At 40.9% G+C, this 24,202-nt stretch overlaps 2 protein-coding genes across 6 annotated transcripts in view; both read left to right on the top strand.

Moving 5' to 3' along the window:
- The window catches only part of CR2 (complement C3d receptor 2), a 35,770-nt gene extending 32,072 nt beyond the window's left edge, over positions 1 to 3,698 (top strand). For 2 of the 5 annotated variants that reach the window (XR_010114678.1, XR_010114679.1), the window contains 2 exons: positions 2,771 to 2,855; positions 2,945 to 3,698. The gene's annotated coding sequence lies outside the window, so the exon portion shown is untranslated. Of the gene's footprint in view, positions 1 to 264; positions 2,751 to 2,770; positions 2,856 to 2,944 lie in introns of those variants that run through there. The other 3 variants (XM_055234579.2, XM_055234577.2, XM_055234578.2) reach the window with 2 other exon arrangements.
- A 6,268-nt stretch (positions 3,699 to 9,966) lies between these two features.
- The window catches only part of CR1 (complement C3b/C4b receptor 1 (Knops blood group)), a 106,480-nt gene continuing 92,244 nt past the window's right edge, over positions 9,967 to 24,202 (top strand). Inside the window, exons 1-3 of the mRNA XM_063613605.1 lie at positions 9,967 to 10,211; positions 19,718 to 19,897; positions 20,527 to 20,626. Of these exons, the coding sequence (XP_063469675.1) occupies positions 10,076 to 10,211; positions 19,718 to 19,897; positions 20,527 to 20,626 (416 nt within the window). The 5' untranslated portion in view covers positions 9,967 to 10,075. The remainder of the gene's footprint in view (positions 10,212 to 19,717; positions 19,898 to 20,526; positions 20,627 to 24,202) is intronic.

The raw sequence follows: 24,202 nt of genomic DNA, 5'->3' as shown, positions 1-24,202 counted from the left end.
GGCCATATGGGGGAGGAGGATTCCAGAAAGAACAGTAGGTGCAAAGGCCATAAGGCAGTGTGTGCCAGCTGTGTTGGTGGCACAGCAAGGAGGCCAGTGTGGCCTAGAGTTGTAGAGATGAAATCAGAGAGATGGGGGTGGGATGTGGGGGAGAGGATGATCGTACAAAGTCTGCTGTGTCATTGTAATGGGATGGTGGGCAGGAGAGGATGGTTGTATAAAGTGTGCTAGGTCATGATAAAGAGATTGGTTTTTATTTGGAAGCTTTTAAGGAGAGGAGCAACACATTCACCTTAACTGCTGTGTTAAGAACAGACTGTAGCAAGCCACGGGTGGAAGATGGGAGTCAATGAGGAGGCTGCTGCAATCATCCAGGCAAGAAATTGTCAGTGGCTACCACCAGGCTTTGAGAAGAGGCCAGATTCTGCATGCATTTTTAAGACAGTGACAGTAGGATTTGTTGATAGTTTGTATCAGAATATGAGAGGAAGAGACCTGTCAATAATGACACAAGGGCTTTTGCCTAAGCAACCGGAAAGATAGAATTGCCATTACTTAACACGACTGAGAATGCAAAGAGCAGGATTGGGGAGAAAAATCAGGAGTTCCACTGTGGAGATGTTAAGTGTGGATGCCTAATAGACTTGGCAAGAAGACAGCTGATGTACAAGTCTGTATTTTGGGCAATTGGTCCAGGCTGGAGATACAAATTTGGGCTTTGACATCATGTGGATGTACATAACAATGAGACTGAATAAGATCTCCGAGGAGAAGTGAAAGAGGCTAGCAAAAAGAAAAGGTCCAAGTATTGAGCCCTGGATCCTCCAACATCAGGAGTCATGGAATGAGAAGGCGCCCACTAAGGAGTGAAGGAGCAGCCTCTGATACTATCCAGAGAAGAACCTTAAAGTCAGGCAAAGAAAGAATTTTAGCGAGGAGGGAGTGATCAACTCTGTCCAGTGTTGCTGGTAGGCCAAGAAAATGAGCCCTGAAAACTGACCATTGAAATTCAGTAGCACAATTTTTTTTTTTTTTTTGAGACAGGGTCTCACTCTGTCACCCAGGCTGGAGTGCAGTGGTGTGATCTCAGCTCACTGCAGTCTCTACTTCCTGGGTTCAAGTGATTCTCATGCCTCAGTCTCCTGAGTAGCTGGGATTATAGGCAAGCAGCACAAAATTTGCTGCTGAACTTGACAAGACAGTTTTTGAAGAGAGGAAGGAGGCAGGAGCCTGACTGGACTGAGCTTAAGAGAGAATGAAAGGAGAGAAATTGCAGCTATCAACTATAGGCAACTCTTCCTGAGGTTTTTTCCTATAAAAAGGAGCAAATAAGTAAAGTGCTAGCAAGAATAAAACATAAAGTCAACATAAATATTTTTTAAGATTGGAGAAATAGCAGCTATGCCCTATTCCTACATGCTGATGGGAATAATTTAGTAGAAAGGGAAAGAGTGATGGCGGAAAGAGAGGGAAGAATTGCTTGAGCAAGGTCTGGGTAAGCTAGGAGGGTAAGCTAGATTAAGCAGAGGAGCTCCTAGCTGCATGGGCTTAGTAACAGGAGGGAGGGCAGAATCTGCAGGTGCAGATGAAGGCAGGTTGGGACCTGTGATGGGGAGTGAACGTGTGGAAGTTCTCTTCCGATGATTCAGTCTTCTCGGTGAATAGAAAGCAAATTGTTCAGCTGAGAGTGAGGCTTGGAAAGGAGGTATTAGAGAGTTAAGAAGAAAAAGGAAGGCATTAAATCATCAACTAAGAATTGAAGACTGAATTATAGGGAGTACAGAAAGGCTGACAGGCGACATGAGATGTGCACCTGAGGTTCCCATGAGAAAATGGGGATGAACATTTGAAGGTTTACTCTGTCCAGGGGTTACGCGACAGTCTTTCATGCCCTCTCTTACTTAGCCATCAGGACCACTTTGAAAGGTGGGTGTTCTCCCTAGATAATACCAAGATGAAGAAATAATATCCAAGAAAACCTAGGCTAAAAGATTCTCTTGGGCAAGGTCTCAGGGTCTCAGGGTCAATCATTGGCAAAGTTGGAATGCAAGCTCATGTTTGAGTTTAAACTGCTTTCTCCTACATAATCTAGAAAATAAAGATACCAGCCAGGAGTGGCGGCTCACATCTGTAATCCCAGCACTTTGGAAGGCTGAGGCAGGCAGATCACGAGGTCAGGAGATCGAGACCATCTTGGCCAACATGGTGAAACCCTGTCTCTACTAAAAATACAAAAATTAGCTGGGTTTGGTGGCATGTGCCTGTAATCCCAGCTACTCAGGAGGCTGAGGCAGGAGAATTGCTTGAACCAGGGAGTTGGAGGTTGCAGTGAGCTGAGATCAAGCCACTGCACTCCAGCCTGCCGACAGAGCGAGACTCCATTTTAAAATAAAATAAAATAAAATAAAATAAAATAAAATAAAATAAAATAAAATAAAATAAAAAAGATACCACCTCTGTCCTCTTGGAATTTATTTTAATAAGACAAATAGGACCCATAAATATCATAGGTAATAATACATACCATAAACAAGGTATAGAAAATCTGTGATGGCAGTTGAGGAAGAAAAGGTAACCTGCTGCTGGTGAGTCATGACAGGGGGACCATACTAGTAACCTCTAAATCCAAACCAGTTGAGGTACAGAGTACAGCTAGCACACAAATATTAGTTGAATGAGTATATGAATGAGAAAAATTATTACTTTCGTTTCTCATTTAGTTTAATTCATGTTTATATGAATGTATATAAAATGTAGTTATTTGTTCCAGAGCATGTTATATGAAGAAAGGCCTTTCAATAGAATGATATCTTCTAATAGACTTGATGCTTTGTTGGTTATACCAGCTGTAACTGGTATGTAAAGAGAATGTTAGCATTATTTAAACTTCGAGTTGCACTGCTGCTATTCATGCTGCCTCCTAAACAGAAATGATGTATTTCAGTGTGCCTCATTGCTTGGAATTCAGCGGAACATTGATTAGAAAGAAACTGCTCTAATATCAGCAAGTCTCTTTATATGGCCTCAAGATCAATGAAATGATGTCGTAAGCGATCACTTCCTACATGCACTTATTCTCAAGAAGAACATCTTTATGGTAAAGCTGGGAGCCCAGTTTCACTGCCATGTATTCTTCAAGGACTTTCTGAAGCCTCACTTGTGACATGCCTGAAGCCAGGCCGTGGCTATAAACAATTACGTGGCTCTAAAAAGTTTCGCCCTTTTTAAGGAAGGCACTAAAAAGAGCTGTCCTGGTATCTAGACCCATCATCTTCTTTTTGTAATCAGCATACTCAATGTTACGATCTGCTTTTGGTTATAATGTGTTTTTAATTATCTAAGTAAAGTATGAAACATTTTCTGGGGTTATGATGGCCTTACCTTTGTTAGGAAGTATGGTTTTATTTTGATAGTAGCTTCCTCCTCTGGTGGTGTTAATCATTTCATTTTTACCCTTACTTGGTTTGAGTTTTTCTCACATTCCTGTATATACTTTGCCTTTCCATAATCACTCAGTGATTCCAATTTGCACAAGTTTTTTTAAATTATGGGAATCAAGATTTAATCCTAGAGATTTCGTGTACAATTCAAGCTTTGGATGTTTCTTTAGCAGTTTTGTGATAAGTTCTAGTTGCTTGTAAAATTTCACTTAATATTGTGTACATTAGTCATTCAATAAATTGTAATTGTAAAGAAAACATACAACACTTGCCTTATTTTGTTTTTTTTTTTTTGGAGTCAATGAACTCTTGGATAACAGAGAGTCTTAGGGCTTTAGAGTCCATGATTTAACAGTTATTCATTCAGGATCCCATCACTTGGTCGTTTTAGCCAAACTTTCAACCCACAAATTCAATTTCCTCACCCTCAAGACTTTCTCTTATATTTGTCGAGCCAATACCTTCCCCGGCTCACTCATCCTCTCCCACCACACCCTTGATCACCCTTGATATAGATATAGCTGTTAATTTTCTCTGTTCCAGCATTTAAACTATTGAGAAAATAAAACCTTGCTCACTGGTGACCACAAATTTACTCTCTACCTTCCCCTAGACTAGGTATGCTCTTCAGCATTTTTTGTTGTTGTTTTTTAAAATTGTGATTAAAAACACATAACATAAAATTAACCATCTTCACCATTTTTAAGGGTACAGTTCAGTAGAGTTAGGTACATTCACATTGTTGTAAAGCAGATCTCCACAACTCTTTTTCTCTTATAAAACCAAGACTCTATATCCATTATATAGTAACTCCACATTCCCCCATACCTTCAGTCCCTGGCAACCACCATTCCGTTTTCTGTCACAATGAATTTGACTACTCTCAGTACCTCACATAAGTGGAATCATACAGTACCTGTCCTTTTGTGACTGACTTATTTCACTTAGCATAATGTCCTCAAAGTTCATTAATGTTGTAGCATGTGTCAGAATTTCTTTCCTTTTTAAGGAAAGAAAGAAATTCATTGTGTGTATATGCAATTTTGTTTATACATTTTGTTTATCCATTTATCTGTCAGTAGATATTAGGTTGTGTATTAGTCTGTTCTTACACTGCAATATAGAAATACCTGAGTAATTTATAAAGAAAAGAGTTTTAATTGGCTCGTGGTTCCAAAGACTGTATGAGAAGCATGACACTGGCATCTGCTCAGCTTCTGGGGAGGCCCCCAGGAAACTGACAATTATGGCAGAAGGTGAAGAGGGAAGCCAGGCATGTTTTACATGGCAGAAGCAGGAGCAAAGGAGAGGTGCCACACACTAGAACAGCACCAAGGGGATAGTGCTAAACCATTCATGAAGGATCCACCCTCATGATCCAATGACCTCCAACCAGGTCCCACCTCCAACAGCTGGGGATTACAATTCGACATGAGATTTGGATGGGAACACAGCATTCTTCTGAGCCCTCCATATTTTTCCAACCTCTGCCTGTTACGCAATTCCAAAGTTGCTGCCACATTTTCAGGTATCTTTATAGCAATGACCCACTCCTGGGTACCAATTTTCTGTATTAGTTTCTTCCCACATTGCTATAAAGAAATACCTGAGACTGGGTAATGTATAAACAAAAGAGGTTTAGTTGGCTTATGGTTCCAGGGTCTGTACAGGAAGCATGATGCTGACTTCTTCCTGCCTTCTGGGGAGGCCTTGGGAAACTCACAACCATGGAGGAAGGCAAAGGGAGAGCAAGGCATCTCATACGGTGGGAGCAGGAGGAAGAGAGAGAGGGGGCAGGTGCTACACACTTTTAAACTACTAGATTTGGTGAGAACTCACTCCCTACATAGTACCAAGCTAATCCATTCACGAGAAATCCGCCTTCATGATCCAATCACCTCCTAGTAGGCCCCTCTCCAACACTGGAGATTACAATTTGACATGATATTTGGTGGAGACACAGATCCAAACCATATCAGGTTGTTTCCACCTCTTTACTATTGTGAATAGTGCTTCCATGAGCATGGGTGTGCAGATATGTTTTCAGACATTGCCTTCAATTCTTTTGGATCCATACCCAGAAGTGGGATGCTCTTCAGCATCTTTTATTCGTGTACAGTCAGCAACACTTTCATTTCCCCACATTGTCTGTTCACTCACCTCGAACCATCTACTCTATTCTACATTCATTCATTATTCCTTCTATGAAGGGATGATGAAAACATCCGAAGGTAATTCTCTCAACTTCCTCTCCCTCCACCTTCCGTCCTGTCTACATCCACTCACCCTTACCCTCATGTCTGTCTTCCACTTTTCACAGCCTATATCTTTCTCTCATCCCTTTCTGTCTTTTCCAGGATATTATTCCTTCAGTTGGACCCTCTCTCATCACTGGTTCCTTCGTTCCACCTCCAAAACTCCTGAAGCCAAGACCTGCTGAGCTGCATGTGACAGAAATCCACCTCACACTGGCTTAGACCAAAAATGAATTTTACTAAATCACATGACAGAAAAGTCCAAGCGTGTAGCTGGCTTTTGTCGAAACAGGAATAGTCAAAGCGTGCCTTCAGGAATATCTTCTCCTTCTGCTTTTCCTGGCTGGCTTCATTCTCTGGAAGACACTCCCTAAAAACCGGCAAAATATTTACTGATGATGCGAAGCGCACGTCTCATCAGCTTAGCCTTTCAGTACAAAGAGCTTCTCTTGTCCAATAAGTCTTTCAAAAGTCCCTTCAATAGCTCTCATTCTCCAAATAGGGTTACATGCCCCCAAAGGAAGCAATAACTAGGAGCAGGACAGTGAAATAAACACAGGGCAAGGCCTGAGTTGCCTGCCCAGCCTTGGAGATGGGGGTAGGGTTGGTCTACCTCATTGGTTCTCAAGTGGGATGACTTTGCCCTCCCAAGGACATTTGGCAGTGTCTAGAGACATTTTTGGTTACTACAACTGGAGGAGGAAAGGGCTTCCGGCCTCTAGTAGGTAGAGGCCAGGGATACTGCCAAACATCCTCCAAGGCACAAGACAGCCCTCTAGAACAAAGAATTATCTGGCCCACGATGTCAATAATATTGAGGTCGAGAAACCATAGTCTTCCAGAATCACATTGAACTATGGAAAAGAGAGGATTTCCCGATGGAAAAATCTAGGGGCAAATCCCAGAGGAAAGGACCCATTTAGAGCAACAGATATCCACCTTCACTTCCATCTGAAAACAAATCTTCCCCCAAACCATCTATGTTTCTCGTTTAAACTATCTCTCTTACACCAAATTTTCTGAAAGAGTGTTGACCTTAGCTGTCTCAACCACTGTAGTCATTCATTCAAGTAATAATTATGGAGCTCCTTCTCTGTGCTAAGCATTATTTTAGGTCATGGGATTTGGCAGTGGTAAACTGACATGTTCTCATGCAGCTTTTATTCTAGTGGGAGAGACACACAATAAGCAGATTTTCAGATGGTAATAAAATGAAAAAATGATAAGTATAATTTTTTAATCTATATAAAACAGGCAAAAAGGAAAGGAAGTTCTGAATTAATGTGCAATTTTAAATAGTGGCCAAGGAAGGCTCCATTAAGAAGGTCTCATTTGAGCCAAATAACTCAAGGAGATGAGGTAGTAGCCGTGCAGACAGATATCTGGGCAAAGAGCGTTCTAAGCAAAAGGAATATTAAATGGGAGGAAAAAACTGAAGAGAAAAAATACACCTGCTGTACTTGGAGAAATAATTTGTTTGCAAGCTGATGGTAAAAATCCAGCAGAAAGAGGGATATGATAATGCTGGAGGAAGTGAGAATTGCTGGTTTCCTTGAGTGAGTGAGAGCAAATCGAATCTAGGGCACAAGTGGAGAGATCACCCTTAGACTTAGACTGTGAACAGTATAACTATATTAACAGGAGAGAAGGAGGTTACATGGGCCAAATACAAGAATTTGGGTGGAGTGATGGTAGAAAATTGTAGATCTATTTGATTGTTTCTATTTTCTCAAGAAAGAAAGAAACAAAGCCATTCACAGGAATTAAAAATGTTGGAGAAGGTGTCAGAAATAAATGTCAAAATAAAAATATGAAATAGTCATTTAGGAGAATGGGAGAATAAATGGATTAGACAAACAATAGTAGGAATGTCAGGCAGAAGTATAATGGTCCATTTGAAATTATTTGTTACTAAAGTAAGGCTAGTCATTGTGGCTGTGTGTCTTTTCTAGCCACATTCGGTTTCACAGGTATGGGAGCAAAATAATAGAGAATTGATTCTAACCAGGAATGTTGTTTTGTCCGATGGCTATAACAAACAAAGAGAAGGGTGAAGGAGCTAACGGTGGGTGCAAGATGGTGATTGTAATGACAGAGTATGGAATTTAACCTGGTAGTGATGAAAGTGAAGACACAAAGGGGGTGAGAGGCTGAGAGAGATACGATCAATGGGCTGCAGGCACTGAGACAGACAAAGATTGCTGGATTCAGTTTAACGGTACTAGGGTAAAAGAGAAGAGTAGGATTGGTGGTTAGAGAGTGGGATCATTGAAATCATTGAGGGTTGCAGTGAAGGTGACAAGTTTCAGAGCATGCACGTGAGCATTAGAGTCAGAGGAGAGTGGAGGACAAGACCACAGGCAGAGAAGAGGTCAAGGCACTGGAAGGCCAGGGATTTGAAAATACTATTGCTATGAGTGTTGAAATCACCAGGGACTGTGGCAGAAGTAATAGTGGAGAAGGTGGCCATGAGCCAGGAGCTAAAACCTTCAAGGAATGAGGGGAGAAAGTAGATACTAGGAGATGGATACAAGCAGAAGAGGTAAGGAGTGGCACCTTCTGATAGCATGTGATGTAAAACTGGGGAACCGAGCCTTCTCCTCTTCTCTTTTCCTAAGCCTACTACAATCTGGCTGCTACTCCCATTACTCTGTTGAGAATAACTTGAAATGATGATAGTAAATCCTTTAAAAAAGTCACTGGATGTATTAAAAAGTGTGATAAGTGATATGATCAAAGTAGGCATTTCTTCCACTAGAATTTTGGGAGAAAGCCTAATGGAAACCAATGCGCACAGAAAGACATATCCTGTATGATATCAGTCATATGTGGACTCTAAAAAAGCTCATCTCATAGAAGTAGTGGGTAGAATACTGGTTACCAGAGGCTGGGGAAGGGAGAGACAATGGGAGATGGAGAGAGATTGGTTAAAGGGCACAGGATCACAGATAGATAGGAGGAATATATTCATCCGTGAATACTTAACCCTCTGCCCTAAATCTGTCACTCCTACATCCATACATCCATATTTCTTATTTCAATAAGTAGCACCACCATTCATTTCTAATCCTGGGGCTAACTCTTTTTTTTTTTTTTTCTGAATCATGTCTCCTTTTAATAGTTAAGGAAAACAAGTTTAACATAAAATTAGCAACAACAACAACAACAACAAAATCAAGGTTTAAACTCAAAATTATTTTAAGAGAAAAACCCAGGATAAGTAGCAAAATAGCATACGTACAGACAGGCAGTACATGTCAGAAGGACAGGCCACCCCCAATAAAAAAGATAAAATATTATTTTTTTCTACCTTTTTTTAACTTAATTATTTAATTATTTCTTTCTTTTTTCTTTTTTTTTATTATACTTTAAGTTTTAGGGTACATGTGCACAACCTGCAGATTTGTTACATATGTATCCATGTGCCATGTTGGTGTGCTGCACCCATTAACTCGTCCTTTACATTAGGTATATCTCCTAATGCTATCTCTCCCCCCTCCCCCCACCCCACAACAGGTCCCGGTGTGTGATGTTCCCCTTCCTGTGTCCATGTGTTCTCATTGTGGAAGCTGGAAACCATCATTCTCAGCAAACTATCGCAAGGGGGCTAACTTGATTGCTTTCTTCTCACCACCAACCTTAAGAAAGGAAGTAACCAAAATCCAATACATGAGCAACTGTTCATTCCATCTCCAATATCTTTGTTAATTGTTCGCTTTATCCACCCAGTCAGGGCCGCCATCAAACCTCACTTGGATGTCGGCAAAAGCTCCGTGACTGGTCTTCCCAGTCCATTATTGCCCTATTCTAATCTACCTTCCATACTATACACAGATTTACATTTTTTAAATATATATCTAATTGTCCCTCCCTTTTTTAAAATCTTACAATGGCACGACGTCTCAATTCAGGATAAGGAAATTGGTTCTTCACATTCCCTGTACACTGTACACATGGCCTGCAATTGCCCTTCAACAGGGAGAGGAGGCACTTCATTAGCTGACCTTCCCACACACATTCTTGCGAAGAGGAAAAGTCAAGCAGGGTGTTTGGAGGCGAGCTGCCATCATCCACCGCCTTTGTCTGGAAGCGCAGGGCCTCGCCCGCGGGATCCATCCGAAGCCCACGCTTTGTCAAGCTCTGCTGCTGCACCTGGGTCGGCAAGGTGGGCTCTGCCGGCGAAACTCGTTAGAAACAATGCAAATGGGGAGTAAACACGGCCTCGCCCATGAAGGGGAAGCTGTGGTCAAAAGCAGTTTGTCCCGGAACCCCGCAGCCCTCCCCATACTCTGGGCGCGGAGCACAAGGATTGGTCGCGCCTATTTTCGCTGCGCTTTTCCTCTTATTTCAGTTTTCTTCGAGATCAAATCTGGTTTGTAGATGTGCTTGGGGAGAATGGGGGCCTCTTCTCCAAGAAGCCCGGAGCCTGTCGGGCCGCCGGCGCCCGGTCTGCCCTTCTGCTGCGGAGTATCCCTGCTGGCGGTCGTGGTGCTGCTCGCGCTGCCGGTGGCCTGGGGTGAGACGCTGGTGGGCGTGGGGAGGCACCCGGGCGGATGATTCACACAGGGCCCCGCAGAGAACTCGCGTGCCGCGCTAGGCTGCCCTGCTCTGCGCGCCCGGGTCCGAAGGCAGCGCGATGGGTGCGCTGAGCGCGCGACCCGGCAGGGCGGCGGGTGTGGGATCCTTCTGCTCACTGGAGACCCTCGCTGCTTCTGGGTAAGCGTGGAGTTCCCAAGTGCAGGGGCTTAAGTCGTGACCAGCGCAGAGGAAGGCGCAGATGCTGAGCGGGTGCCGCAAGAAATTCCTTGCCTTTGTGTATTCACAGTCTAGGCTGGCTACAGCCAAGACGTGGCGTTGATCCTAGGGAAAGGGGACTTGGGGATCCGACAACCCTGAGTTCTGGTCCTAGAAACTTAACTGTGAGGCAAGTTAGAACACCTAAGTCTGTTTGCTCTTCTGTAAAATGGGGACACTGGTATCTCTGCATTGTGGAGTTGCTGCCTCAGTGGCATAAAGCCTGTCGAGTGTCTAACACAGGGCCTGTCCCCGAGTCCATTTCTATCCCCCAACCGTTACCTCTGCCCTTTGCTCCCAATGGTGTTTAGACAAGCAGTCCTAGGGATGCAGGTATTACCTGACAACTGCCCCGCATGGAACTGTCCTCGTCCCCCACCCCGAGCCAACACCGCCATCATCATGATGCACTTAATTGACAGCATACTTCAAGACAGATGCATGCCAGGCACTTGGGGATTAGAAGAGCAAGGGAAGCCCCAGAACATGCAATGTAACCGCTGCAGGTAGAAGGGACAGTAGATATGTTTACAGTTCGCATTTTAGTGACGTGTTTAGTACAAAATAACGCCTATTACAATTCTTATGGAAATTTTGAGGCCACATCTCTTCCTTTTTCTTAACTTCAAATAGGTAAACATCTTCAGTTCGAACCCTTCTATTATTATTTTGGGCTCCCCAGAAGTCTTCTTGGTCGCCTAGACTCACTGGCAACATATCACTTGAAGTGACAGTCTTGGTTGTTTTTTCCAGCCTATTCCTGACAACTCCCGGTTCACCCTTCTCTGCCACTAGACACTTTACATTCATTATTTGAGTGTTACTTCTTCTCTAAAAGAGTAAACAAATAAATAAATAAAGTAGAGCCAAGTCCTGCAAGAGTTGTTATTAATATTTGATCTCTTGGGCACTGGGAAGTAACCCGTCAGGTGCAGAGATGTGATAAAACTTACAATTTTATTTTTAGGAGAGAAGCATGCCCAGAAAGTTAAGCAATCTATTGTCAATGCTTAGGAATTTGTGTCATCCTTGGGAGTACTGGCCCTCTTCTTACCAGAATGTTGTTTTAGTTAGCCTATGTTGATTAAGTTACCGTTATAAACAATCCCAGACACTATTAATTGCAAAAAAAAATTTACTGAGGTTATCACAATAACCTCCAAATGTGAAACAGCCTAAACTAAACTACCTAGAAATTTTGTTGCTGACATAATTTAAATTTTAAAATGCTGATGGATGCTTCCAGTGTACATGGTCCTTTGGAATTTTAAATAAGTACAAGAGCTATGCACCCAAGGTGTATGCATATAGAAGTAGGTGGTGGAGTTTCATGAAATCTACTTATTAGGAAGCCAGCGTTCTGCTTTTTCCAGCCTCTGCTACTTACCAGCTGGTGTCTTGGACCCAGGAAGTTAAGTCACATCACTGACCTTCAGTGTCCACATGTATAAAATGATCATAAATGACTTCCTGATCTCTGAGAGAGGTGTTTTGAAAATCAGATGGTGTAATGCATGTGACAGTGTTTTGTAATCTGAAAACCCGCATGCATGTCTGAAAAACCATGACTAAGAAGTGGTGCAAGACTGCAGGATCACTGAAAAGGGAGAAACCTCAACTCCTATGATCAGGAAAGGATGAGTGAAAGGTATATGGCTTTACTAGCACTGAAAGAGTGAATCTAGAAACAGATTGCATAGGACAAAAAATAGCAGAGGAACTAGGATTGTTTTGTTATTATGAGTTACTCACAGTACCCGTAAAGTGGTATAGTGCTATTTGAAAGAGGACTTAGATTAGCTGCAAATAGATATTGCAAATGTAGAACAAACACTGAAAAAAGTGAAAAAAAGAACTATAATTTATATGTTAATAAGGAAGAGAGAATTACATCATATAAAATGCTCAGTTAAAACAATAAAGAGGGCCGGGGACGGTGGCTCATGCCCGTAATCCCAGCACTTTGGGAGCCTGAGGTGGGCGGATCACCTGAGGTCAGGAGTTCAAGACCAGCCTGGCCAACATAGTGAAACCCTGTCTCTACAAAAATACAAAAATTACCGGGGCATTATGGCGGGTGACTGTAGTCCCAGCTACTCGGAAGGCTGAGGCATGGGAATCACTTGAACCTGGGAGGCAGAGGTTGCAGTGAGTCGAGATCGTGCCATTGCACTCCAGCCTGGGTGACAGAGCGCAATTCCATATCAAAAAAAAAAAAAAAAAGAAACAAACAAACAAAACAAAAAACAATAAAGGGCAGGAAAAGAATGGAAGACAAAAAATAGAAACAGAGAACAAGAGAACAAAGGCAACAAATAGAAACCAGTAACAAAACTAAACCAACTATATCAACAATCATTTTGAGTGTCAATGATCTAAATGCATCATTTGAAACAGAGATCATCAGAGTGGATCAAGAAACAAGACCCAAGTATATATTGTGTACAACAAGACCGTTTTAAATATACACAATATATATTAAAAGTAAATGGATAAAGATATACTATGCTAATGCTAGTCACAGAAAGCAGGAATAGCTGTATTAATTTCAAACACAGCGGACTTCAGACCAAGAAAAATTATTAGGGATAAAGAGGGGCATCATATAATGATAAAGGGGCCAATTATCCAAGAAAACATAACAATATCCCATATGTATGCACCTGACGGAGAGACAAAATATGTGAGGCAAAACCCATAGAACTGCAAGGAGAAATAGATGGATTTACTATCATAGTTGGAGACTTCTATGATATCTTTCTGATATCAGAAAAGGTGCTGAAGTCTCCTTATCAGAAATGGGCAGATTCAGCAGGCAGAAAATCCATAAGGACATACTTGAACTCAACAGCACCATCAATCCACTTGGATATAATTGACATATATAGATGACTTCATCCAACAACAGCAGAACACATATTCTCCGGCTCACATTCATGGGGATGGACTACATTCTGAGCGATAAAACAGTAAGCGAATTAAGCTTTACCAGGCAGTGTTTAATATAGGGTGGACTCTGGCGCCCTCACGTGGTCCTCGTGTAGGATCTGGTTTGGTTATCCCTGCTAGGTAAAGGTGCAAGATAGAAGGGAAACTCCAATTTGCTTTCTGTGCTTTGTGATGTATTTTGGTTTACATATGCTCGGATAAGTGGATGTGTGATTTATATTATCTATTTTAATCTAAAATAAACTTCACATTTGGACAGGTAACATCAAAAGTGTCTTACACAGAAATACTGGGTGAAATTCCCTGTAATAAAACCAATTCCAGAAAACAAGAAACTGGCAGAGTTGACAATCCCTCTCACACTCCCCGCAAAGACACATGTATACACACTTTTTGTCGGAGGCATTAAGAGGAAGAAATGCTGTCAGTCTAATCACAACTGATCACAACTTGATGAAACCAAAAAATGTAGAAAGTATCATGAAGACTGTCGAAATAAGCTTTACATTCACTATTGTGAACAGGGAAACTCAGTGTGACTGTTTTTTGTCCCATTAGATGTTAGCTAATGATTGTGCTAAGTCATGATGATTAACAAAGCAAATTTATATTGAGGTATATAATTTATATTTGTGTACATATATAATTTATAAATTTATATATTTGAAAGGGCATGCTCTTTTTTTAAACCGATAGAGGTGCCTAAGCAAAGCAAGTGCAAGTCTATTCCTTAAAGGGTAAGTGTGCAGAATGGAAAGCAGAGTGTTCTTTGGCTTGACAGCTCATATTGCAACAGACATGAAAGTGATGATGTGTTAATTGTGGGTATAGCACAGAATAAATCAACTTGCTTTGAATGGAATATGTGAACCAGGAGAATGTGAAAGTGGGCTGAGTCATACAAGACAAAACCCGAAATGAGACTAAAATATATACCCACTAGAATGGCTAAAATGAAAAAGATTGACCAAGTCAAGTGCTGGCGATAAGGTGGAGTAACTGGAATTATAATATACTGCTATTTGGCAGGTAAAATTATAACATTAACTTTAGAAAATAGTTCAACAGATTCTTAAAACCTTAGACACACACTCAGCATTGTACTCTTAGGTTTTTACCCAAGAGAAATGAAATCATATGTCCACACAAAGACTTGTACATGAATTTTCATAGCAGTTTTGTTTGTGATAGCCAACAAGTGGAAACAATCCAAATGTCCCTCAACAAGTGAATGGATAAACTAAATTAAGATATATTTATACAGTTGAATACTACCCAGCAACAAAAGGAAACAATTTGTATACATGCAGCAACCTAGATGGATCTCTAATTATGCTGTGTGAAGGCTAAATCATAAAAATAAAACACCTGAGTGATTTCCTTTATACAATAGGATATAAATGAAGTGATTCAGGTTATATGAAATTTTAGAAAGTCAAATCAATCTGTAGTAAGAGAAAACCACCTGAGTGATTTCCTTTATATGACAGAATATAAACGAAGTGATTCGGGTTATATGAAATTTTAGAAAGTCAAATCAATCTGTAGTAAGAGAAAACACATTGAAGGTTGCCTAGAGAAGGAAGTGGACATTTGGATGGATTACAGAAGGACATGAGGGAACTCTGTGTGGGTGGGATGTATGATGGAAATGTTTATTGTCTTCATTTTGGTGATGGTTTCACAACGCATACATATGTTATAAGTAATCGAATTGTACACTTTAAATACTCATCAATCATTGTATGTAATATTTCTTGATAAAGCTGTAAAAACATTTTTAAATTATGGTAGGTCTTCAGTTTGTGGATTTTACATTAATATATTTATCATAGGAACTAGCCACAATTGAGGGATTGGTAATAAAGGAGGGAAAGGAAACTACATCAAGCTTTCTTTGTTGAAGGCTCATCTATTCCTTTTTTGAGCTATTATACAACTTTACTTTTTATAATTACCTATACTATTCATATACTACTATGCAGGTGAGAATATTATGTAATTAAGGGGAAGGAACTTTTGCCAAGAATGGTTCATTCAATTTGCTTTGTTACTTTAGGTCTCGTTCTATCCTCTCGTTGCAAACTTTGCTGTGACATTTACCCCTCTCAATACAGCTTTTGGCGCTAGGCACTTCACATGGAATCTCTTCCTTTGTCCATCATCAGTGGATAAGACAAATATCAGAATTGTATTTCATCCCACATATCAACTAGAGGAAAGGTGAATGCATAACACTGAAAATAAAAGGAACTGTTTTACTCAGTGGTTTTTTTTTTTTTAACAGTGGTCCTCAAATTGCTTTTATCTATCAAAATCAGCTGTGAAAATTTTTAAAACTATAGACTCCTGGGCTCTAACCTAGACCCACTAAATCAGAGATTTAGGGGACATAGCTTGGATTCTTGATTTTTTTTTAAGTTTTATAAGTAATTCTTCATTTGTTGTTCATTGCAACAAATATGCATTGAGTGCTTATAATTGAGTGCTAAGCACCAGGGCTAGGTATTAATTTAGAGGTACAAAAAACACATCATCTCTTGCTTTTAAATTATGCATATCTAATATGTATTGAGAGAAATAGATACTTCTAAAAGCACACAAAGATAAAAAGCACAAATTGTAATAACAAACAATTATTGATATGAAAGGAAAAGCAAAGGGTCTGAATAGAAATTATTATAGGGTGGGGTAGAGGAAAGTAGTTTAGATTCCAAATCCCTAAGAGGGTCAGGGAAGGCTTCAGGTGAGATTGGGTGTGTTCAGGGTGGTATGGCCATAGGCAGGCCAGGGAAGGCTTCTATAAGAAAGTGACATTTCAGCAGACACCTGGAGGAAGAATTGAAGTCAGAGCAAAGATAAAAATGCATCACACAGAAGGCATGTCATAGACAGGGGAAAAATGTTTGTCTTCGGGAAACTGAGAAAGGGGAAAGGGCCACACCTTGGTGAGGGGACCAAGTGGCACGAGATGAAGCAGAAAACATAGACAAGGGCTTCCTTGCTTAACAACTGCTGGCTTAATAAGGCAAATTTGTGATAATGGATACAGGCTGTCTGGGAAAAATAAGTAAGAAATATGAGCTTTCTTGGAGCATCGTCCTTTGCTTCAGTAGAAAGCACAGAGTTAGGCTTCTAATTCTGACTAAAGCCATTGTCAACAGGGAAAAGACAACCTTAGGAATTCTCCTCTCTGTCCGGGGTCCCGTGGGCACTATGATGGAACTCATGAGATGCAGACGAGAAGTCCCAGGCTGAATCGGGGGGCACACTCACTCAGGAGAGCTGAGGTCACCAGTCACTGAGGTCATCCGGTGCATTCCCGACAACATAGGCCCATTCCAAACTAGCTCAGCAAAGAAGCAGAAAACGAACTCTTGGAAGCAAAGCAAGTACTCCCACTTTAGCGGAATAATCGAATTTAACTCTTAGAAGTCCCCCCCTTCCTTTTCTAAGGGAAATAATCGTAAGTATAATTTATGAAGTGCCTTCTGTGTATGTGACAGCATATACTACTTTTGATTCTCCCTGCAAACCTGGTAGGAAAATATTATTCCCTTTATGAAGATGAAACTGAGACCCAGCAAGATTAAGCGGTTTGCCTAAGACCTCATAGCCATTAAGTAGAAGACATTGGGTTCAAGATTCAATCTATGAACCCAACATTTTTAACACTACATACCATTCTCTTTTTGTATTAATTTCCTATTGCTGCTGTAACAAATTTCCACAAACTTAGTTGCTTAAGACAACAGAAATGTATTCTCTTTCAGTTCTGGAGGCCGACATCTAAAATAGATCCATAAGGCTGTGTTCCTTGTGGAGGCTCCAGGGGAGCAGGGGTTTTCTTGCTCTTTCCAGCTTCCAGGGGCTGCTTCCATCCTTTGGCTCATGGCCTCCTTCCTCTACCTTCCAAACCAGCACCATAGTGTATTTAAATATCCTTCTTCTGTCTCCTTTCACCCTCTTGCCTCCCTTTTCTAAGGACCCTTGTGATCACATTTAAGGCCCACCTAGATAACCCAGGATAATCTGCCCATCTCATCATTTGCAGATAATCACATCTGCAAAGCCCTTTTACCATTACAGGTAACATTCACAGGCTTCAGGGGTCAGAACATGGATATCTTTGAGAGGTCCTTACTTAGCCTACCACACCTTTCCATATAGATTCTCAAAATTTTAGCTGAGCCTAGTAAGGGAGTTCATTACCATTAGGGTCCAGTTTAGTAGCAAGTGCTTCCTTTAAGTGAAAAGGTGAAAGTTGTCCACTTAATAAGGAAAGAAAAACATTGTATGTTGAAGTTGCTAAGACCAAAGGTAAGAAGGAATCTTCTATCAATGAAATTGTGAAGAAGGAAAAATAAATTTGTGCTAGTTTTGCTGTCACACTTCAAACTGCAAAAGTTACAACCACAGTGCATGCTAAGTGCTTAGCTAAGAGGGGAAAGGCATTAAATTTGTGGGTGGAAGATGTGAACAGAAATGTGTTCTAACTGACACCTATCAGGTTTGGTACTATCTGAGGTTTCGGGTATTGGCTAATGTCTTGGAACATGTCCCCCACAGATAAGTGGGTGACTACTGTATATTCAAAATTAGAATTTATATACTGGGGAGTAAATCTCCCGTCTTATTTGTTTTTTATTTGTCCCACAAATAAAGTAAACAAAGTAGAATTTTAGGCAATATTCATTTCTAGAGATAGAGATATTTTATTATAATAAAGAAGGTTGCTCTACCATAAAATATAGCAATTTAAATTTTTATAATCTTAATAACCTCAAAATATATAATATAAAAGATGGACAACATTATAAAAAGAAATAGACAAATGTACAATAAATAAAATATTTTAACACAACTCATTTAGTATCTAGTAAAACAAGTAGTCCCCCCAAAATCAGTAAGTATCTAGAAGATTTGAATAGATATTAACAGATTGGATTCACTGACTGATCTTGTTACAAGAAAGAATTATACAGGATGATGGGAGAGACGAAGCCACAGCACAGGCATTTACTGATTAACTAAATTTTGAAGCTGTGAAATTCAGCTTATCCTTTAGTGAAAGATAATAAAAATAGCTTAGTTGCCTTCAAACTAGCAGAGACTTTTTGAATGGATGGATGCTGAATTTTTTAAAATGAGCCCATTTCTGAGGCATCTTTTAAAGCAGGGGTCCTCAACACCTGGGCCATGGACTGGTACTGTCCGGTGGCCTGTTAGGAACTGAGCAGAACAGTAGGAGGTGAGCAGCCAAGCATTACTGCCTGAGCTCCACCTCCTGTCAGATCAGAGGCAGCATTCGATTCTCATAGGAGCAGAAACCCTATTGTGGACTGTGCATACAAGGGATCTAGGTTGCATGCTCCCTATGAGAACCTAATGCCTGATGATCTGAGTGGAACAGTTCCATCTCAAAACCATTCCCCTGCACCCTCCATTCATGGAAAAATTGTCTTCCACAAGACCAGTCCCAGGTGCTAAAAAGGTTGGGGAGCACTGCTGTAAAGGAGTAAGTCCCTTTGCTATTATTATTGTTATTAAGATGGAATCTTGCTCTGTCACCCAGGCTGGAGTGCAGTGGCACAATCTTGGCTCACTGCAACCTCTGCCTCTTGGGTTCAAGCAATTCTCCTGTGTCAGCCTCCCAAGTAGCTGTTCACAGGCATGTGTACAGGCACGTGCAATCATGCTCTGCTAACTTTTTGTATTTTGGGAGAGACAGGGTTTCACCATGTTGGCCAGCCTGGTCTCAAACTCCTGACCTCAAGTGATCCACCCACCTTGGCCTCTGAAAGTGCTGGAATTACAGGCATGAGCCACCACTCCTGCACCGCTTGGCTATTATTGAAGTGTTCTTTTTCTTTTTTGATCACATCTATGAAGTATATTGGAGAGAAAGAGAAGGTAGAATGGGAATTTCAACAGGGTCACCGTGGCTCACTCCTGTAATCCCAACACTTTGGGAGGCCAAGGTGGGCGGATAACCTGAGGTCAGGAGTCGAGACCAGCCTGGCCAACACGGTAAAACCCCATCTCTACTAAAAATATGAAAAATAGCCAGGTGTGGTTGTGGGCACCTGTAATCCCAGCTACTCAGGAAGCTGAGGTAGGGACAATTGCTTGAACCCAAGAGGCGGAGGTTGCAGTGAGCCAAGATAGTGGCACTGCACTCCAGTCTGGGTGACGAAGCCAGTCTCTGTCTCAAAAAAGAAACAAAAAGTATGGTAATTTCTCCATTAACTTTGATGCTGCTATGGTCTTGATCTCCAGGTCAATGCAATGCCCCAGAATGGCTTCCATTTGCCAGGCCTACCAAACTAATTGATGAGTCTGAGTTTCCCAATGGGACATATCTGAACTATGAATGCCGCCCTGGTTATTATGGAAGACCGTTTTCTATCATCTGCCAAAACAACTCAGTCTGGACTAGTGCTAAGAACAGGTGCACACGTAAGTAACTCTGGAGTGGGAACCCTTCTGTTAGTCAAACATCTGTAAGATCTGATTCAATTTGTTCAAATTTTGTAACTGAGTTGCATATGACAATTAGTTTGCCAAGGTGCAATACATATAAGAATTATTCTTGTAGATCATACCTTCTTACTGCTTTGAGTTCCTGGCGCCTTCATTACAAATTTATTTCATGAGAAACAGACATTGCAGGACATGATTGAGGGAAATCCCCATTCACTGGGGGTCTCCCATTTTCATGACTAAAATTAAGTAATGAATGACTTGGGACAAGAAAGAGAAGTGGATTAAATAACTAAAAGATGTGACAGTCTTGGGCTTTGAGATCTTTGGATTATACCAGTTGAATTGAATTACAGATAATAACAAAGTTTACATTTTTCTGGGAGGCATAATATGGGGATGAAACAGATCTGAAAGGGAAGTTTTTTTTGAAAGGGAGCTGATCCCAAGGCAGTCTGGTGAGTTTCCTTAAGGTAGCAAAATCTGTGGAACCATCAGAACTGCGTGTGTTCCTCAGTAAGCTACAGGCAGGTTGAGACCTTATGTACTAAAAAAAATTTTTAGTTTACTCTACTTGGCTCCAAATTTCTGTTTCTTTCCTGTAGGTAAATCATGTCCTAATCCTTCAGATCCTGTGAATGGCATGGTGCATGTGATCAAAGACATCCAGTTCGGATCCCAAATTAAATATTCTTGTACTAAAGGGTGAGTTGGCATCTCTTGAACCAACATCTCTTGGTTCAAGAGTTCTAACACAGCCATACTACCTTCTAGTCACATCTCAGAAAGGACAACTAAACTATTACCATCTCCTCTTTAAAGGCTTCAACACAGGTGTTTATCTCCTGACTGAAATGAGCAAAGGTATGACAAGATCAGGGGGAAAATCATCTGTATCCTTGCTGGAAACCAAGGCAGTGCATGTATGAAAAGTGTGGCATTCATTGGGTGGGAAGGAAGAAAATGGGGGAAGAGTATAGTCAAAGCATGCAAACAGCCTTAACCCAGAGTAGACATTGCTGGAAAAAAAGGAAGGTCATTGAGTAACTGTGTGAGAGAAATCTTAATGGTCATAGCACAAGTAGTTTGCTAGGGCTGCTGTCAGAGAGTACTCCAAAACGAGTGGCTTAACACAAATGAAGTTTTTGGAGTTCTGTTCCGGAGGCTGAAAGTGCAAAATCAAGGTGTTGGCAGAGCCATGCTCCCTCTAAAACCTGTAAGGATGGATCCTTCTTTGCTTTTTCCAGCTTCTGGAGCCCCAGGCCTTCCTTGGCGTGTGGCAGCAGAACTCCAGTTTCTGTCTGTGTCCTCACGTGGCCGTCTTCCCTCTGGGTCTGTGTCCGCACATGCTGTTCTCCTGTCTGTGTATGGCTGTGTCGAAAGTGCTCTCTTTTAATAAGGACACCAGTCATATTGGATTAGCGCCCACACTAACGATCTCATCTTAACTGGATTGCCTCTCCAAAGACCATATTTCCAAATAAGATCACATTAAAAAGCACTGGGGATTAAGACATCAATATATTTCAGGGGTAAGGGGGACACAAGTCTCATTCATTACTGGTAGGAATGCAAAATGGTACCATGACTTGGAAGATAATTTGGCAGTTTTTTATAAAACTAAACATACTCTTACCATGTTATCCAGCAGTTATCCTTCTTGGTATTTATCCAAAGGAATTGAAAACTCATGTTCACACCAAAAAAAAAAAAAAAATCTGCACACAGATGTTTATAACAGCTTTATTCATAATTGCCAAAACTTGGAAGCAATCAAGATGTCCTTTAGCAAGGGAATGGATAAACTGTGGTACATCCATACAATAGAATATTATTCAATACCAAAAAGAAATGAGCTATCAAGCCATGAAGAGACATAGAGGAACCTTAAATAGCGAACCTCCTTTCACTATTACTAGGCGAAAGAAGCCAATCTGAAAAGGCTGCATAATATATGATTCCAATTATACACCATTCTGGAAAAGGCAAAACTATGGAGATGTAAGATCAGCAGTTGCCAGGGGTTACGGAAGAAGGGGATGAATAGGCAGAGCACAGAGGATTTTGAGGGTAGTGAAACTACTCTGTATGATGCCATAACAGTAGGTACATGTCATAATAATAAATTTATCCGAAGTCATATAGTGTACAATACCAAGAGTGGACCCTAAGATAAACTACGGACTTGGGGTGACCATGATGTGTCAGTGTAGGTTCATCAATTGTAAAAAGTGTACCACCCTGGTGAAAGATGTTTATAATAGGGGAGGCTATCCATGTATAGGGGCAGGGAGTACACAGGAAATCGCTGTATATTCTGTTCATTATTGCTGTGAACCAAAAACTGTGCTAAAACACAAAGTATATTTTTTAAAACTGCATAGACATGAATACACGGGCATATGTGCATAAACAGACACGCACACAAATAAATGCAGGTAAAACAGGAAATTTGAACAAAATTTGTGGATTATAACTGTATCAATATCTTAATGTTGATGTTGCACTATTGTTTTGCAAAATGTTATTATTAGGGGAAAATTGAGTAAAGGGATCTCTCTGTACTATTCCCTGCAAGTGAATCTGATTATCTCAAAATAAAAAGTTTTTTTTTTAAAAGTTCCTACTAAATTTCCAAGGGGATGGGCTTTCCCTCAGATCACCACCCCTTTTCAGGGAGCAATAAAGTAATCTTCCTTGGAATGTAGCGTTCTGTAACCAATCAAAATGCTGTAACTATGTATGGTCCCATATGGAAAATATAATCCTGCTAAAATTTATCTGTCTTTGCCTATATAAGTGATACCTTATGTCCTCCACTTTGGAGTGCTGACCCCATTTATTTGGAGTTGGTGTCTTCCAGGTGGCTACCCTTAATCTTTGTGCTCAAATAAACTCTATCCTTAAATATATTTTCTGAATCTCATTATTTAAGGTTGAAAATGTGCTAACCTAAATAATTCACAGGGTTTGTTTTTTATTCTGATTTTTTCCTAACCCATCCACTTGGTTCAAGGTACATAGATTAAGAAGGAAAATGGAAATGGGACTAATATCCCAGGCTTCACTGTCCCTCTTTGGGCCCTGGGGAGGAGACTCCCAAAAGTCTAGACATGTTTACCCACAACCTGTATGTGGTTCCTGGAAACGAAATGATCATGGCTTTTCCTGAACCATGGCTTAACTTTGTGAATCCACAACTGTCTCTTCCCCAGGAGATCCAAAAAGGTAGGGTAGGATACAAAAGCTTCAATCTGTTCAAATGGACATGAGAGCCCCTGGCTCCCCTTACAATAAGTAGCATGGATTTTATCTCTCTGCCTTACTTCCTCACAAACATTCTGAATGAGAAGTGTTCAAACCATTATTTGTTCAATCACTCAATCTACTTTGGGACACAAGTTTAATAAATTAAAATATCCTTCTATCTGTTTCCCTTGATCAGTGAACATAAAGTTATCTTTTGACTCATATTTAAAATGTTCAGTATTACAACACTGAACAATAGTATGGAGGAAAAAAAATGCCAACTTAAGTTTGAACTTGCTTCACCATTCCTATCCCAACCCCCATGATTAGAAAATCAAAAAGAACACTTTGAGAAATAACCTCAGTGGGGTCGAAAGCCAGAGGAGCCTCCAGGATCCCTTGTTCCTAAGACAAACAGGCAGAAGGAGGTGCACATATAGGATTGCAGCCCTTCTTCACTTCATTTGTTCACATACTTCATACTTGTGTTTATGTCTGTTGGCAGTGCAATCGAAAATGATTTCATTTTTGGTGATATACTAGAAGGCATTAAAAAACAAAATGAGGCCGGGTGTGGTGGCTGTAATCCCAGCACTTTGGGAGGCTGAGGTGGGTGGATTACCTGAAGTCAGGAATTCAAGACCAGCCTGGTCAATGTGGTGAAGCCTGTTTCTACTAAAAATGCAAAAATCAGCCGAGTGTGGTGGCAGGCACCTGTAGTCCCAGCAGCTAAGGAGGCTGAGGCAGGAGAATCTCTTGAATCCAGGAGGTGGAGGTTGCAGTGAGCCGAGATCTCATCATTGCACTCCAGCCTTGGCAACAAGAGTGAAAATTCGTCTCAAAAGAAAAGAACAACAACAACAGCAACAACAAAAAAACCCAAATGATATTGAAGTCATTAATAATTACATCAGGCCGGGCGCGGTGGCTCACGCTTGTAATCCCAGCACTTTGGGAGGCCGAGGCGGGCGGATCACGAGGTCAGGAGATCGAGACCACGGTGAAACCCCGTCTCTACTAAAAATACAAAAA

This window comes from Symphalangus syndactylus, chromosome 19 (genome assembly GCF_028878055.3).
Source record: "Symphalangus syndactylus isolate Jambi chromosome 19, NHGRI_mSymSyn1-v2.1_pri, whole genome shotgun sequence".
NCBI classification, from domain to species: domain Eukaryota; kingdom Metazoa; phylum Chordata; class Mammalia; order Primates; family Hylobatidae; genus Symphalangus; species Symphalangus syndactylus.
This window is presented reverse-complemented; position numbering and strand designations above follow the sequence as displayed.